The following is a 15,740-nucleotide window of genomic DNA, read 5'->3' as shown; positions in this document are numbered from 1 at the left end:
TAGGCGGTAGTGAGCTACACGGAGCCGGTGGGCCCCGGGGGTGCGGCCTGCGGGAAGCAGCAGTGAGGACACCAAGTTGCATGGATGTCTTTATCCTGGGGGGCGGGGGTGCGAGCAGCGGGGGCCCCAGCACGGGGGGGGCGGGGGACGACTCCGCCCGCAGCCCCGCTGCACCGGCCCGCAGCCACCCGAGGGAGCTGCGGCCAGCCCTCCTGGCCCCGCTACTGCGGACGGGGGGTGGGCGGCAGCAGCGGCAGGTGGTCCGGGCGGAGGCGGCCCCCGCGGAGTGGGGACCGGCACAGGCGGTCGGCGTCCTGCACCGACGCGGGCAGCCCGCGGCCCCGGCTCTCCGGCAGCAGCAGGACGCACAGCAGGGCCAGGATGGCGAAGGAGGCGAAGACCACGTGGTGCAGGAAGAAGCCACGCCGGCCGTGCAGGTCGGCCAGGGGGGCGGCCGCCTGGCCCAGGAAGCCGGCCCCCAGCACGAGGCCCAGGCCGGCCCCCCTGCGGGAGAGGGCCTGGTGTTGGGGGGGAGTGGGGGTAGCCGGGGAGACGGGAGGGGGCGGGGCACAGCGTGGGGGCTCCAGGAAAACCAAACTCAAAAGTTTTTGTGGAAAAAGGTTCTCTTCCCCATCCTGGAACAAGTTTTGTTCTTTTCATTAGGGAAATGAGAAACCGGCTTTCCCCCTGGGATTCTGTCCTCTCTGGGGGCTGCCTCAACTCTGCCCACCCCCCACTCCCTTCTGTGACCAGTGTCCCCCAAGCCCCCTGGGAAGGGCCGGTCTGAAGCCTGGGTAGGGAGGATGGGAGGGTGGGCGGGGCTGGGAAGGCTGGGGTGTGGCCTCACCTGGTCACGGTGGGCAATACCTCTGCTGCGAAGAGGCTGCTGAGAGCCGACACGGCCTGGGAGGCCAGGAGACCCAGGACAGAGAGGGACCACATGGTCCATTCTGGCAGGTCTGGGGACGGGGAGAAGGCTCCCATACTGCCCATGGGGCCTGGCCTCCCAGCCTCTCACCACGCCACTGCACCCTGTGCTGGGCGGGGGGTGTCGGGTGCTCCCGGCCGCCCCTACTTGAACCAGATCCTTATATTGAGCCCCTTCCCGTAGGATCCTTCGGGTGTCAGTTTCGCTACACAGCGGGGACATGGATTAGGTAAAAGGCACAGCTTCATCCCAACACCTGTGCCTCTCGCTTGTGGGCCCAGGAGGGGGGCTGATCCCAGTGCCCCACATCAGTCAGACCCTCAGCCAAACACAAGGACTCCACACTCACACTGGGTCCCGGCAAGAAGCAGTAGGGACGCCAGGCCCATGACCAGGGTGCCCAGCAAGAGGACTGGGCGTCGTCCCCAGCGATCCCCCGTCAGCAGCAGGAACACAGTGGCTACGAACTCCAGGCCAGCGCCCAGGAAGTAGAGCTGGTAGAAGGCGGGCTCACTCGGGGTCAGGCTGCGGAGGAAGCTGGCTCTGATGCCCCCGCAGATCAGTCTGGGAGGGAGGGAGGCAGGGAGGGGGGAGCTATGGCCCAACCAGGACAGGGGACTCCAGCAACCAAAGACCCACCCTGGGAGGAAGGCTCAGACAGCCCGCCCACGCCCTCCCCTCCTCACGAACTGAAGCCCAGGATGAGTCCATTTCTCCAGGCGATGCTGGTGTTCCGGAGCTCCAGGATGGAGTGGTACTGGGGCTGGGGGCTCCCTGCACCCAGCGTGTCCAGTTCTGTGGCTCCGGGGATAGGAGGGGGCACAGATGAGGGGCTGACCCTTCTCCTCCCTTCCCTAGCACCCATATCTCCCTTCTCCTGGCTGGTGCATTACCCGTAGCGAGGGCGCTCTCCTCCTTTGAGCTGTCCTCGGGGTCCGCGCCCCCAGCTTCCACAAAGTGCCACAGGATCTTCCTGGCTCGGGCTGGCTGTCCCGTGGCTAGCAGCCACCGGGGAGACTCAGGGAACAGGGAGGGGAACCTGCAAGGACAGGGTGAGGATGCCCCCGGGTCCTCTCTGTAGGGATGACCGAGGCCAATGCCCCCACCCAGGACCCAGGGGGAGAGGACATGCCTTGGCTGCCAGGGTCCCCGTCCCATTCCCACGTGCATGGAGGGAAGTGACACACGCAGCCTCAACCGCTGTTACTGAGCATTCTACCACCACACTTACCCCCAAAAGAGCAGCAAAAACCCCGTGACCAGGGCGCTCAGCCCCTGCAGAAGGCGCCAGTCCTGCGCGAGCAGGGCCAGGCCGGGCAGCAGCACGGTGCCCAGCACCGAGAAGAGGCCAGCTGCCACGGAGAACACCAGGCGGTGGGGGGGGTCGCACAGCTCCAGGCCTAAGCAGAAACAGCCTGAGACCAAGGCCTCTTGGGACAGCTGCTCTGTCCAGGGCTGTGGGGGACCAGTGACTAGCCTACCATGTCCGAGGCCACCCACTGCCTCCTTCAGCTCCCGGACCTTCCCACCAACAGCACAGCTCACAGAACAGAGTGCCCCTCCCGCCTTCACCAGAAGGGCCCTCAATGGGAGTGCCAGAGAGGCCTCCCGTGCCACCTGACTCGGCCCTGCAGCCGGGTGGGAGGCCTTGCTGGAAGGGGTGCTCCCCGCAAGCACCCCACGGTACTCACGAGCCACGTAGAGGGCCAGGGAAAAGCCTGCCAAGGCCCCCCCATGAAGCAGCCTCAGAGCCAGCAGGGCAGGAAAGCTGGCCGCCAGGGCCTCACTGGCCCCCAGGCCCGTGGCCAGCACCAGGGAGGCCACAAACACAGCCCGACGTCCAAACCTGGGGGGGGGGGCGGCAGGGGACACATGTGGCTGAGAGCCAGGACAACTTGGGGATCTAGCTAGACCCCGAAGGGCTTGAAGGTAGGGCTCCTGGGGCAGAAGGGAAAGGGCCAGCACCTCACCAGTCACAGCCTGCGCCCAGGAGGACACAGCCCAGCAGCCAGCCCAGGAGGTGGCCCATCTGCTCCAGAGGCACCTTCCAGCCGTCCTCACACACGAGGTTCCACTACGGGGGACACCAATCACCTGTGGGCTGGCCAGGTCCACCCTCCCCTGTGCTGGAGTTCCCAGAGTGTCAGGCTGCCAAGGGCCCTAGATGTCTCGCTCAAGGTCACACAGCGTACTCTCCTGACTCTGGTAGTCTTCCGCTGGGATTTGAACATTTCCTGGTCTGAGGCCCCACCTGGAGCCCCACGTCTGTTTTCTAGTTTTTCTGGGTAGGTAGTCCCACTCACCTCTGGGCAGCCATTGCTGTCCCACCACAGGTGACTCTTGATTGGCCTACCGCTGTGCCAAGGGCCGCGCCCTCACTTCCCCCCTGCCCTGCTCATTTGAAGAGTGACTCCGGGAACAGGCTGGAGAGCTGGTCTTACCCGCTCTTCCCGGACAAGGGCCCTTGACCTCAGTTTTGCCCTTCCCCACCTCTCCTTCCAGGTGTCCGCGCCTTCTCCTCAGACCTAACATACTGTTTTGGGTCACACTACATCAGAGTTTTTAGTTTAAAAACCAAACGTTCACGAAAGCTGGGGGGAGGGGGATGATTGATCAGTACCCCAACAAAAGGGCAGGTGCGACGGGGAACAGAATGGGACGGAGGAGAAGCCCAGCCAGTTTCAGGGCTCCAGGCAGGGATGTGGCAACCCTGTCCCAGTTTCCACACCGGGGCCAATCCACCCAGGGACAGTCAGGGCTGCGGGGCCCAGGCCAAGAGGGAGGCAGAGTTGGGCAGGTCCTAGCCTGAGGGACGAAGGAGAGGACGAGGGGCCTGGGAGGTTCCACCTGCCCCTTCCCCATCTCTTCCCACCCAGACCCCTGAGTTGCCCCCGCCCCCCGTCCAGCTTGTTTGCACGTCAGCGGGAAGGTTTGCTATCTCTGTGTGGCTACCTTGATTCAAAACCTCCTGTCTTGGAAACCCAATTTCGACACCTACACGGCCCAAAGCCACAGCTTACTCAAAACGTTGGTGGCACTGAAGTGCCACGTACCGCGGACCACCTGGCGCTTATGTGCTCATACCTTCAGCTGAACTCCTCTTCCTCCAGGCTGCCCGCCCACACTGGCAGACCTCGGGCAGCGGGTTCTGCCATTACGCCCCGGCCCCCGTCTACTCGGGCATCTGCTGCATCATCTGACCCCCAACTAAGAGCCCGGCATGACAGCCCCAGCAGACCAAGGGCAGAAGACAAGGGGGAAGAAGGAGGTGGGGACAGAGGAAAGGGGGAGCAGAGGACGGGGCACAGAGATTTGGGCGCGGGGGGCGGTTTGGTTTAAAAGCGGGAGACGGAGAAATGTAGGGACAGAGAGGACAGAGGAGGCGGGGTGGGGGGCTGGGTGGAAGGCGGAGCGCCGGGGACCCAGCCCGTGCGACGCTCCTCCGCGGCTCGGACGCGCACCTGGGTGACCGGGCTGCGCAGCAGGCCGGCGGCGGGCAGCGTGTAGTACCAGCCGCGCGTGCAGGGCCGGGTCCCGTTGGGGCGAGCGCGGGACGCTGACTCGGGGTAGCGCAGGAGCAGGCAGGGGCTCGGGGCGCGCGCGGGCCCCAGGCGCGGCACGCTGGCGTCGAGCAGCGCGGGCCCACGCAGGGCGCGCAGCGCTGGGGGCAGCAGCGCGGGGTCCGGCCGGCAGTGGTGCGCCGGCAGCGCGGTCAGCAGCGGCTCCGAGCCCAGCGCCAGCCCCAGCGCCACGCACGGCAGCCACGAGGCGGCGGCCAGCAGACGCCGGGCCCGGCCGAAGCCTCCCGCCGCGCGCAGAACCCGCGTCTCCGACTCCATCAGCGCCTCTGCGCTCGGCCGGGCGGGGCCTGCGCGGGAGCGGAGCCACTGAAGGCGGGTCCCTGGGGCCTAGGGCGGCAGGGGCGTGGCCCGAGAGAGCGGGCTAGGTGAGGGTCACCGCGCCCTCGCCCCCGCCACGGGGGTTGCGGAGGCGTAGTTGTGGCACGTGGTCAGCTCGGCGTCCAGCGCAGCCAAGTGGAGGCGCGGAGCGATCATGGGGCGTGGCCGGCGGGGCGAGCTCGTGCGGGGCCGTGGTCGTCGGGCGGGGTCGGCAGGAGGGGTTCTCGCGCGGGGGCGTGGTCGGAGGCGTGGCTGGCATGGTTGGCGCTCACACGGGGGCGTGGCCGGCGGGGCGTCCTCCGGCGGGGGCGTGGTTGGTGGGGGCGGGGCCGGGAGGGGTGGACTGCGGGGGCGGGGCCGGCGGAGCGTCCTCGAGCGGGGGCGTGGCCGGCGGGGCCGTCGAGGCCCTCAGGTACGCTCCGCCGGCGAGGGACCGGGGTCGTGTCTGTCCCGGTGGCTCGGGTGTCGCGGCCGAGCGGAGTGTGCTGCTGGTAAGGCGAGGCCCCGCTGGGGAGTTTGAACGTCATCGTAGGTTTGTGCGGCGCGGGCCTCCCAGTGGCGACGTCGCGCGTGCAGGCGGCGGGGTCTTGCTCCCCAGACCCGAGGTAAGTGGCTTGGCTTTCCGCGTCTGTGTGCGGCTCTGGGGACAGTTGTGTGTGTGTGGGGGGGAAGCTGTAGATGACGTTTATAGGACGCCTGGGTTCCTTGGCCCGTTTCTTGACTTTGCGAAGGGACCCTGGACCTGCGTTGCGTCTTACACGGGCAGCGTTCCGCGTGTCCGAGTGTTCCTGGCTTTAAAGATGTTCCCGGTGAGGTGAAGCTCGCCGTGTTCTGCTCACCGCGAGGGAGAAGAGGGGCGTCTGCAGAACGGGGCCCTCGGGCCAGTACTTAGGCCCTCTTCGCGGCCGGGCAATCCGCCCCGCCCGGTGCAGGTGTGTGCGCGCTGGTGCGTCCCGCCCGGTGCAGGTGTGCGCGCCGGTGTAACGAGTCCGCATGTGACTCATCCAGGAGCCTTTTGAATTCCCGCCGCCGCCGTCTGTCCCAGGGCTACAGCCACCCGGGTGCGGGTGAGGCGTCCCCCTGTGTTCTCCATTGGCGGCTCCCCAGCGGCTGCTGATGTGGATCTTCTCCTGTGCTTATTGGCCCCGGATCTGTCTCTGGAGAAATGATGCTGCAGATTCTATGCCCGTTTTTACTTGTGTTGTTTGCCTTTTTGTTGGTGAGTTTTAACTATTCTATACATATTTTGGATACTAGGCCTTATCAGATATAGGATTTGCAAATATTTCCTCTTATCCTGTACCTTGTCATTTCACTTTCTTATAGTGCTCTTCAAGGCAAAAAAATGTTAATGTTCGTGAGGTTCATTTTTTTCCCTTCATGCTCATGCTTTTGGAGTCATGTAAGAAACTGTTGTTAAACTCAAGATTATGAATCTTTGCACCTGTCTTTTCTAAGCATTTTACAAATTCACTTCATAGATTCAGGGCTCTGATCCAATTTGAGTTCATTTTTGCATGTGGTGTTAGATAAGAGTCTAACTGCATTGTGTTGCAGGTGGATACTCAGATTGCCCAGCACCATTGGTTGAAAGACTTGTTCTTTCCCCACTGAATTGTGTTGGCACCTTTGATGACACCAATTGTATGGTTAATGTCTGGACTCCCCATTCTGTTCATTGATCTGTGTCTTTATTCTCATGACAGCACCGCACTCTCTTGATAACTGTAGCTTTCTAGTAGGTGAAGAGAGTCCTCCAACTCTGTTCTTTTTCAAGACTGTTTTGACTATCTGGGATCACTAGCAATTCCATATGAGGTTTACGATCACTTTTTCTGTTTTTTCCCAAAAGGCCATTCGGATATTGGTAGGGATTGCATTGAATCTATAGAACACTTTGGGAATATTTGGAAATACTGCCGTTTTAGCAATATTAAGTCCCCCAATCCTTGAACACAAAATGGCTCTCCATTTATCGAGGTCATCTTTAATTTCTTCAGAAATGTTTTGTGGTTTGGGGTATAGAAGTCTTGTACTTCCCTGAGTGAATTTATTTCTGAAGGATTTTATTCTTTTTGATACTATTGTATATGAAATTATTATTTTATAAGTTTCCTTTTCAGATTGTTCATTGCTAGCCTGTAGAAATACAGGTGATTTTTAGGATACTGATCTTGTATGCTACAATTTTGCTGAATTTCTTTTTCTTTTCTTTTCTCCTTTCTCTCTTTTCTTTTCTTTTTTTTCTTTCTTTTTTAAAGTAGGCTCCATGCCAGCGTGGAGCCCAGTGCAGGGCCTGAACTTGTGACCCTGAGATCAAGACCTGAGCTGAAATCAAGAGTCAGACGTTTAACCAACTGAGCCACCCAGGCACTCCTGAATTTCTTTAGTAGCTCTGATGTGCGTGTTTGTGGATTTTTAAAAAGGATTTTCTACATATAAGATGTTATTTACAATTACAGATACTTTTATTTCTTTTTCTGCCTAATTTCTATAGCTAAGACCTCTAGTATAATATTGAACACAAGTGGTGAAAATGGGCATCCTTGTCTTGTTCCTGATTTTAGAGGGAGAGCTTTCTGTCTTACACCACTGAGGATGATATTAGCTTTGGGTTTTTCCAAAGTGCCCTTTATCATTTTGAGATATTTTCTTTCCATCCCTAGCTTACGTGTTTTTATCACAAAATGAAATGGTGTTGAATTTTTCCCTTCCTTCTATTAATATGGTGTATTACATTGATTAATTTTTGTATGTTGAACCATCCTTGTATTCCTGGGATAAATCCCACATGATCATGATGTCTAATTATTTCAATATACTGCTGGATTATATTTGCTAGTATTTTCATGAGAATATTTTCATCTATATTCTTAGGATACTGGTTTATCATTTTTTTTTTCTTGTGATGTCTTTGTCTGACTTTGTTATCAGGGTGATGCTGGCCTCACAGAGTGTTCCTTCCTATTGTTTGGGAGAGTTTGGGATGGATTGGTGCTAATTCTTTAATATTTGGTAGAATTTACCCACAAAACCATCTGGTCCTGGGTGTTCCTTTTGTGGGATGTTGCTGATTACTGACTCAATCTCTTATTATAGGGTATGTTTGAATTTTCTATTTCTTCTTGGGTCAGTTTCAGTAATCTGTGTGTTTCTAGGAATGTGTCCATTTCAGAGGATTTCTAATATGTTTGCATGTAATTGTTCATAGTATTCTCTTATCCTTTTGTATTTCTGTGAAGTCCAGTAATGTTTTCTTATTCACTTCCAATTTTAGTAATTTGAGTCTTGTTTTTTCTTAGCCTATATATTGTCCAACCAGCTTGTTTTGTTGATTCTATTTTTTATTTCATTTATCTCCACTGTTACCTTAAAAATAAAACTGCCAGTTATTTTACCAGCAAAAATGGCTTTTTTCTGGAATAGCAGAGACTTGCAATCCAGGACAAGCAAGCCAGGGCAAACAAAGCCTTCCGCGAATCCGGGAACAAAGCAGAGACTCTTCTAGGGAACAAAGCAGAGGCTCTTCTAGGGAGGAAAAGAGGGGTTGGAGGGGCTGTTGTAAACTAAGAGTCCATTGGAGTAAACTGGGAGCTGGAAGTGTAGGGGCTCCCCATTGGCTGGGCTGTGACGGCCTCTCATTGGCTGAACTGTTGCTGGAGGCGGGGGGAAGCTTCCTTCTTCCGGTTAGGGTAGTAAAGTGGTAGCCACATGCAAGGTGCGCGTCTTCTGTTGAACCTGCAAGAGAAGTGCTGGGTGTGAGAGCTCCCCTGCCGGCGGGCTCCTCTATAGACAAGGTTTCCTTTGATTCCAACACCACTCTAATCTTTATTATTTCTTCCCATCTACTGGCTTTGGGTTTAGTTTGCGCTTTCTTTCTTGATCCTTAAGGTTTAGTAAAGTTAGGTTATTGACTTGTTCTCTGCAGTAGGCATTTACAGCTATAAATTTCCCCCACGCTGCATGTGCATCCTGTAACTGTTTTAGTCTTCAAGTATTTTAAAATTTTCTCTTGCGATTTATTTTTTGACTCATTGGTTATTTAAGAGTGCGCTCTTTAGCCTGCAGGTGTTTGGAATTTTTCACTTTGCTTCCTGTACCTGCTTTCTAGCTTCATTCCATTGCAGTCAGAGAAGATTTGTATTATTTCAGTCTTTTTAAACTTACGGGGGCTTATTGTGTGGTCTGACAAGGGGTCTGTCTTTGAGAATGTTCCATGTGCACTTGAGAAGATGTTCATTCTGCCGCTGTTGGGTGAGATGTTCTGTAGATGTTTGCTGGAGCTGCTTAGCTCATGGTGTTCCGGCCTTAACGCATTTATGTCTGGTTGCTCAATCCATGATGGAAACGGTGAACCAGAATTCCCAGCCATTGCTGTACAACTGTCTGTGTCTCTCTCCATTGTTGGGTTTGGGTTCATCTATTTTGGGGATTCTGCTGCTCAGTGTTTATATGTTTATAATTGTGACATCTCCTTGACGAACTGGCCTTTTAAGATCAATATAGATGTCTTCCTTTGATTCTTGTGACAATTTATATAAATCTTTTAAGATTTTATTTATTTATTTGACAGAGAGCGAGAGCACAAGCAGTGGGAGGGGCAGGGAGAGGGAGAAGCAGGCCTCCCGCGGAGCAGGGAGCCCGATGCGGGGCTCGATCCCAGGACCCTGGGATCATGACCTGAGTCGAAGGCAGACGCTTAACCGACTGAGCCACCCAGGCGCCCCTCTTGTGACAATTTATAAATTATATTCTATTTTGTCTGATGCTCGTATAACCACCTCAGTTCTCTCATGGATTTACTTCTGCCACTCATTTATTTTCAGTCTTAGATACTTTTTGTTGTTTTTCCTCAGCTCCTCCATTACTGTCTTTGTATTTAGTTGATTTTTTGAAATAGACTATCTTGGGGACGCCTGGGTCGCCTCAGTTGGTGAAGCGTCTGCCTTCGGCTCAGGTCATGATCTCGGGGTCCTGGGATCAAGCCCTGTGTTGGGCTCCCTGCTCAGCGGGGATCCTGCTTCTCCCTCTCCTCCCTGCTCTTGCTCTCTCTCGCTATCTCTATTGCTATCTCTGTCTCTCAAATAAATAAAATCTTTAAAAAACAAAATAGACTATCTTAACTCCCTTCTTCTATTTCTCTATGTGTTTAGTTATTTGTTAGTGGTTACCTCAGGGATTGCAGTTAACGTGACAACCTAGGCTGAGCTGAGAACACACTAGTATGAATAACACCCATTCGTGTCAGAAGTGTGCAAACACTCGTCCTATACATGTCTGTGTCTCCTTTGTGTTGTTATTGCAAGGTTGATGTCTATCTTGTCTGCCTCTTAACACAGATTAGTAGTGACCTCGTGCATTTGCCTATTAAATACTATAGGAAAGAGGAGTTAAAACCACACAGAATGGGGCATCTGGGTGGCTCAGTCGGTTAAGCCTCTGACTCTTTATTTCGGTTCAGGTCATGATCTCAGGGTTGTGGGATCACGCCCTGCATCGGGCAGAGGAGCCTGCTTGGGATTTTCTCTCTCTCCCTCTGCCTGCCCCCCCATCTCTAAAATAAATAAATAATAAAAAAATTACCCCTTATGAATGAGATACAGTTTCCTGTTTCTTGCTGTTTTATAAATTTTTAAAAGATTTTTATATATTTGGCAGAGAGTGAGAGAGAGAGAGAGAGAGCACAAGCAGGGGGAGAGGGAGAGGGAGAAGCAGACTCTCCACTGAGCAGGGAGCCCGATGTGGGGGGGACCTGAGCCAAAGGCAGACCCTTAACTGACAGCCACCCAGGCACCCCTGTTTTATAATTTTTTGTTGAGAAGTGGCTTTTTTTAGTATTATGCTGTGGTAACTCTGGAAATCATATTTACTCATTTTTGAAGGATTGCTGATTTTTTTTTTTTTTTTTTGAGAGAGAGCATGAGTGCACACGCAGGGGAGGGAGGGGCAGAGAGGGAGGAAGAGGATCCTAAGCACGCTCCATGCCCAGTGTGAGTTCTTCCAAATCCTGATCAATACTTGGCTTGGTCAGGGTATACATAGACTCATATTTTCAGCCATTCTATTAAAGATGAAGTAGGAGCTCATGTTCATTCTAGTTTGCTTGTCCAGTGGTATGTGCTGCTCTAAGGTATCCTAGATATTTGTATATTGATCTCATATCCAGTAGCATTTTTGAAGATTGAATTGATTTTTCAATAGGCAAAGATGTTGCCTAGAAATACAGACCGTTACACTTCTCCTTAATAATCTGGTTACCTTTTACTGATTTTGCTTGCAATATTGTAAGGGCTAGATTGACCAGTACGATGCTGAACCAAAATGGTGAGAATGGATATCCTTACTTTTTCCAGACCTTAGGGACTAAACTTTCAGCCTTTCACCATTAAGTATGATGTTAGCTGTAGGTTTTTCATAGATGCTGATTTTTGGGGTAAGTAAATTCCTCTTTAAATCTAGTTTGCTGAGAGTTTTATTTATTTTTAATCTTTTTTTAAAAAAAGATTCATTTCAGAGAGAGAGTGTGTGTGTGTGCAAGCAGGGGGAGGGGCAGAGGGAGAAGCAGACTCCCCTCTGAGCAGGGAGCCAGACTCAGGGCTCCATCTCCCAACCCAGAGATCATGACCTGAGCTGAAACCAAGAGTCAGATAGATGCTCAACCAACTGAGCCACCCAGGCGCGCGGAGTTTTATTAATTTTTTAAATCAGAAGTGGACATTGGGTGGCGCTTGGCTGGTTCAGAGGAGCATGCAACTCTTGATCTTGGGGTTGTGGGCTGGAGCCCCATGTTGGGTGTAGAGATTACTTAAATAAACTTAAAAAGAAGTGGATGTTGGATTTTGTAAAAAGCTTTTTTCTGAATCTATATAGTCTTTTTTTTACTTTGTTAATATGGTTGTCACTCCCCCCGCCACCAACTCTGTTAATATGGTGAATTACATGGATTGATTTAGAATGTTAAACCAATTCTTTATTCCTGGAATAAAGCCTATTTTGTAACAGTGTGGTATCCTTTTAACAGATTGTTAAGTTTGGTTTACTAAAATTTTGTTTAGAATTTTTGTCTTTGTGTTTATCAGGGATATTGGTCTGTGGTTCTCTTGCATTGTCTTTGCCTCTTTCCAAATATGGTAATGCTGGTTTCATGGAGTGAGTTGGAAAATATTCTTCCCTTTTCAATTTTTTTTTTTTTGGAAGATTTTATATCAAATTTGTATTATATCTTTCTTAAGTGGTGGAATTCAGCAGTGAAACTCTCAGGAACTGGAGGGTTTTTTTAATGGAAGTATTTAAAACTACACATTCATGGGGCGCCTGGATGGCTCAGTCATTAAGCGTCTGCCTTCGGCTCAGGTCATGATCCCGGGGTCCTGGGATCGAGTTCCACATCGGGCTCCCTGCTCCGCGGGAAGCCTGCTTCTCCCTCTCCCACTCCCCCTGCTTGTGTTTCCTCTCTCACTATGTCTCTCTCTGTCAAATAAATAAAATCTTAAAAAAACATAAAAACAAAAAAAAACACTACACATTCATGTCTTTAATAGATATAGAACTATTCAGGTTGTGTATTTTTTAAAAATTTAAATACAATTAACATACAGTGTTATATTTCAGATGTACAATGTATTGATTCAACAGTTCTATACATTGCTTAGTGCTCTTTGAGATAAGTGTGCTCTTTTTTTTTTTTTTAAAGATTTTATTTATATATAGAGAGAGTACACACAAGCAGAGGGAGAAGCAGGCTCCCCACTGAGCGGGGGGCCCGATGCGGGGCTCGATCCCAGGACCCTGGGACCATGACCTGAGCCAAAGGCAGACACTTAACCGAATGAGCCACCCAGGTGCCCCTGAGTTGCTGAATTTATTGGGATAAAAGTTGCTACTAAAATTTCTTCATTATTCCTTTAATATCTGGAAAATCTTTAGTGATGTCACCTCTCTTATTCCTGATATTGGTAAATTGTGTCTTTACTCTTTTTTTTCTGAATAGTCTGGCTAGAAATTTATCAGTTTTATTGCCCTTATCAAAGGACCAGGCTTTAGATTTCTCATTTGACTTCTTCCTTAATCCAAGGGTTTTGAAGGAGCATATTATTTAGTTCCCAAATATTTGGAGATTTTAAGATCTTTCTGTTACTGATTTGTAATGTACTTCCATTACAGATTAGAACATATTTTGTGTGACTTGAATCCTCTGAATTTGTGGAGACTTGTTTTATGACCACAGTATAGTATATCCTGGTAAATGCCCTCTGTACTTGAGAATAATGTGTATTGAGCTTTTGTTGTGTGAAGTGTTCTGTAAATGTTAACTAGGTTGGTTTGGTTGATGATGATGTTCAAATTTACTCTGTCTTTGCTGATTTTCTACCTACTAATGAGAGAGGTGTTAAAATTTTTTATATTGTGGATTTATCTATTTTTCTTTGCAATTTTATCAGTTTTTGGTTCATGTATTTTGCTATTAAGTGCATAGACACGATCATTGTTATGTTCTCATTATGAAATGAGTTCCCTTATCCCTAGTAATGGTCCTTGATATTAAAATATCCATTCTAGGGGAGCCTGGGTGGCTCAGTCTTTTAAGCGTCTGACTCTTGATTTCGGCTCAGGTCATGATCTCAGGTCATGAGATCGAGCCCTGCGTTGGGCTCTGTGCTGGTGTGGAGTCTGCTGTAGATTCTCTCTCTCCCTCTGCCCCTCTCCCCAATTGCAGGTGTGTGCTCTCTGTAAGAAATAAGTAAAATCTTGAAAAGATAAAATAGCCATTCTAGCTTGCCTGCTTCCTTTCTATGTAAATGCTCCTTATTTCGTGGGTTGTACAGATAAGAAATGTGGTATAAGTTGGGTTCATGGAAGGAAATTTTGAATCTTAAAGCTTTATTCCTTTGACTTTCAAAAATGGATCTGTAAACTCCATACCACATCTCTCGCTTTCTTTTGAATAGTGTTAGCATGGTATATTTTTTTCCATCTCTTAACTTTTTACTCTTAACCTGCTTGTGGTATCCTTAAAGTATATCTCTTATAGGCAGCATATAGTTGAGTCTTGATTTTCAACCCTAGCTAGTCATCTCTGCCTTTAGTTGGGATGTTCAGAGATTTTTTTTTTTTAATAGAGTTGAGTCTGTCGTGTTGCTATTTGCCTTTTACTTGTCCTGTCTCTGCTTTGTTTTCCCCCTTCTGTTTCTGCCTGTGTTTTTTTTTTTTTTAAGGTTTTATTTATTTGACAGAGAGAGACACAGCGAGAGAGGGAACACAAGCAGGGGAAGTGGGAGAGGGAGAAGCAGGCTTCCCGCCGAGCAGGGAGCCCGATGCGGGAATCGATCCCAGAACCCTGGGATTGTGACCTGAGCCGAAGGCAGACACTTAACGACTGAGCCACCCAGGTGCCCCTTATTTTATTTTTGTAAAGATTTTATTTATTTATTTCACATAGAGACAGCGAGAGAGGGAACACAAGCAGGGGGAGTGGGAGAGGGAGAAGCAGGCAGGAAGAGGGAGAAGCAGGCTTCCCACCAAGCAGGAGCCCAATGCAGGGCTCGATCCCAGGACCCTGGGATCATGACCCGAGCCGAAGGCAGACGCTTAACGACTGAGCCACCCGGTGCCCCTATTTCTGCCTTTGGACTTTCATGATTTCATTTTATTTCTATGGTTGTCATGTTAGCTGTAACTTTTGTTATTCTATTCTTTACTTCAGGGTTTTTAATATATGCTTAAAAACCTATATGTGAAAATGTTAAAAAGCCTACCCTCAAGGGACAGGACGCTGTTCCTTCCAGCAGTGCCCTTGAATTTCTCCCGCGTTTGCCTCTCTGCTGTTGGTTATACCTTGTATTTTATATGTGCTGTAATCCACTTCCTGCATTTTTATTTTTTAAACAGGTAACTAGGGCACACCTGGGTGGCTCAGTCGTTAAGCATCTGCCTTCAGCTCAGGTCATGGTCCCAGGGTCCTGGGATCGAGCCCCACATCGGGGTCCCTGCTGAGCAGGAAGACTGCTTCTCCCTCCCCCACTCCCCCTGCTTGTGTTCCCTCTCTCGCTGTCTCTCTCTGTCAAATAAATAAAAAAATCTTTACAAAAAAATAAAGAAGAAAGAATACAATAGAATAAAACCAGGTCTGGGTTGGTGGAAATATAAAATGGTGCCATTGCTGTGGAAAACTCTTTTAGAGATCCTCAAAAAATTAAACACAGGGGCGCCTGGGTGGCTCAGCCGTTAAGCGTCTGCCTTCGGCTCAGGTCATGGTCCCACGGTCCTGGGATGGAGCCCCACGTCGGGCTCCCTGCTCTGCGGGAAGCCTGCTTCTCTGTCTCCCTCTGCCTGCCGCTTTCCCCTGCTTATGCTCTCTCTCTCTGTCAGATAAATAAGATCTTAAAAAAAATAAAGTTAACTATGTTTTAAGGAAATCATGAAATAAGTGTTATCTAGTTAACCATGTGGTTTATGTTCTAGAGATTGTTTCTCTACGTAGATGCAGAATTCTATCTAATACCAGTGTCCTCCTGCCGGCACGACTCCCTCTGACATCTCTTGTAGTATATGGGTTTGCTTGAGATTAACTATTTGCACTTTTATATTACAGAAATGTTTTCATTTCCTGTAAGTTTTTCTTCTTTTTTTAAATTATGTTAAAATACACATAACCTAAAATTGATCATCCTAAACACCTTGAAGGGGCCAGCTGAGTGGTATTTGTTGGTGAGCTGCACCGTTCGGTGTAGTTTGGGGACCTGCAGTGCCGCCCCTCACTTTGTTCACGGGGCTGGGCATTTGTGTAGCCCCTGAGGATGCCCTCCCACCAGGTCCTGCTCTGCGTGTCTTAGCTCAGGGGTTGCAGCGGCTCTGCTGAGAAAACCCCTCTGTCTCAGTGGGCAACCCTCCCACACACTTCTTTGGTTCAGCTC

The 15,740-nt window shown here is 50.7% G+C and overlaps 1 protein-coding gene across 1 annotated transcript; it reads right to left on the bottom strand.

Annotated features, from left to right (window-relative positions):
* Positions 1–221: 221 nt before the first annotated feature.
* Positions 222–4,767, bottom strand: SLC22A31 (solute carrier family 22 member 31). Its single transcript, XM_081807596.1, has 9 exons — positions 4,390–4,767; positions 2,899–3,002; positions 2,620–2,774; positions 2,160–2,328; positions 1,822–1,967; positions 1,615–1,729; positions 1,278–1,492; positions 848–959; positions 222–504 (listed from the first exon to the last, which is right to left on the bottom strand). The coding sequence occupies exons 1-9, from the start codon at positions 4,765–4,767 to the stop codon at positions 222–224; spliced, it is 1,677 nt and encodes a 558-aa protein (XP_081663722.1).
* Between the last annotated feature and the right edge of the window lie 10,973 nt (positions 4,768–15,740).

This window comes from Leptonychotes weddellii, chromosome 16 (genome assembly GCF_054177405.1).
Source record: "Leptonychotes weddellii isolate Sample4059 chromosome 16, ASM5417740v2, whole genome shotgun sequence".
NCBI classification, from domain to species: Eukaryota; Metazoa; Chordata; class Mammalia; order Carnivora; family Phocidae; genus Leptonychotes; species Leptonychotes weddellii.
The sequence above is the reverse complement of the archived record's forward strand: the minus strand, read 5'-3'. Positions and strand labels throughout refer to the sequence as shown.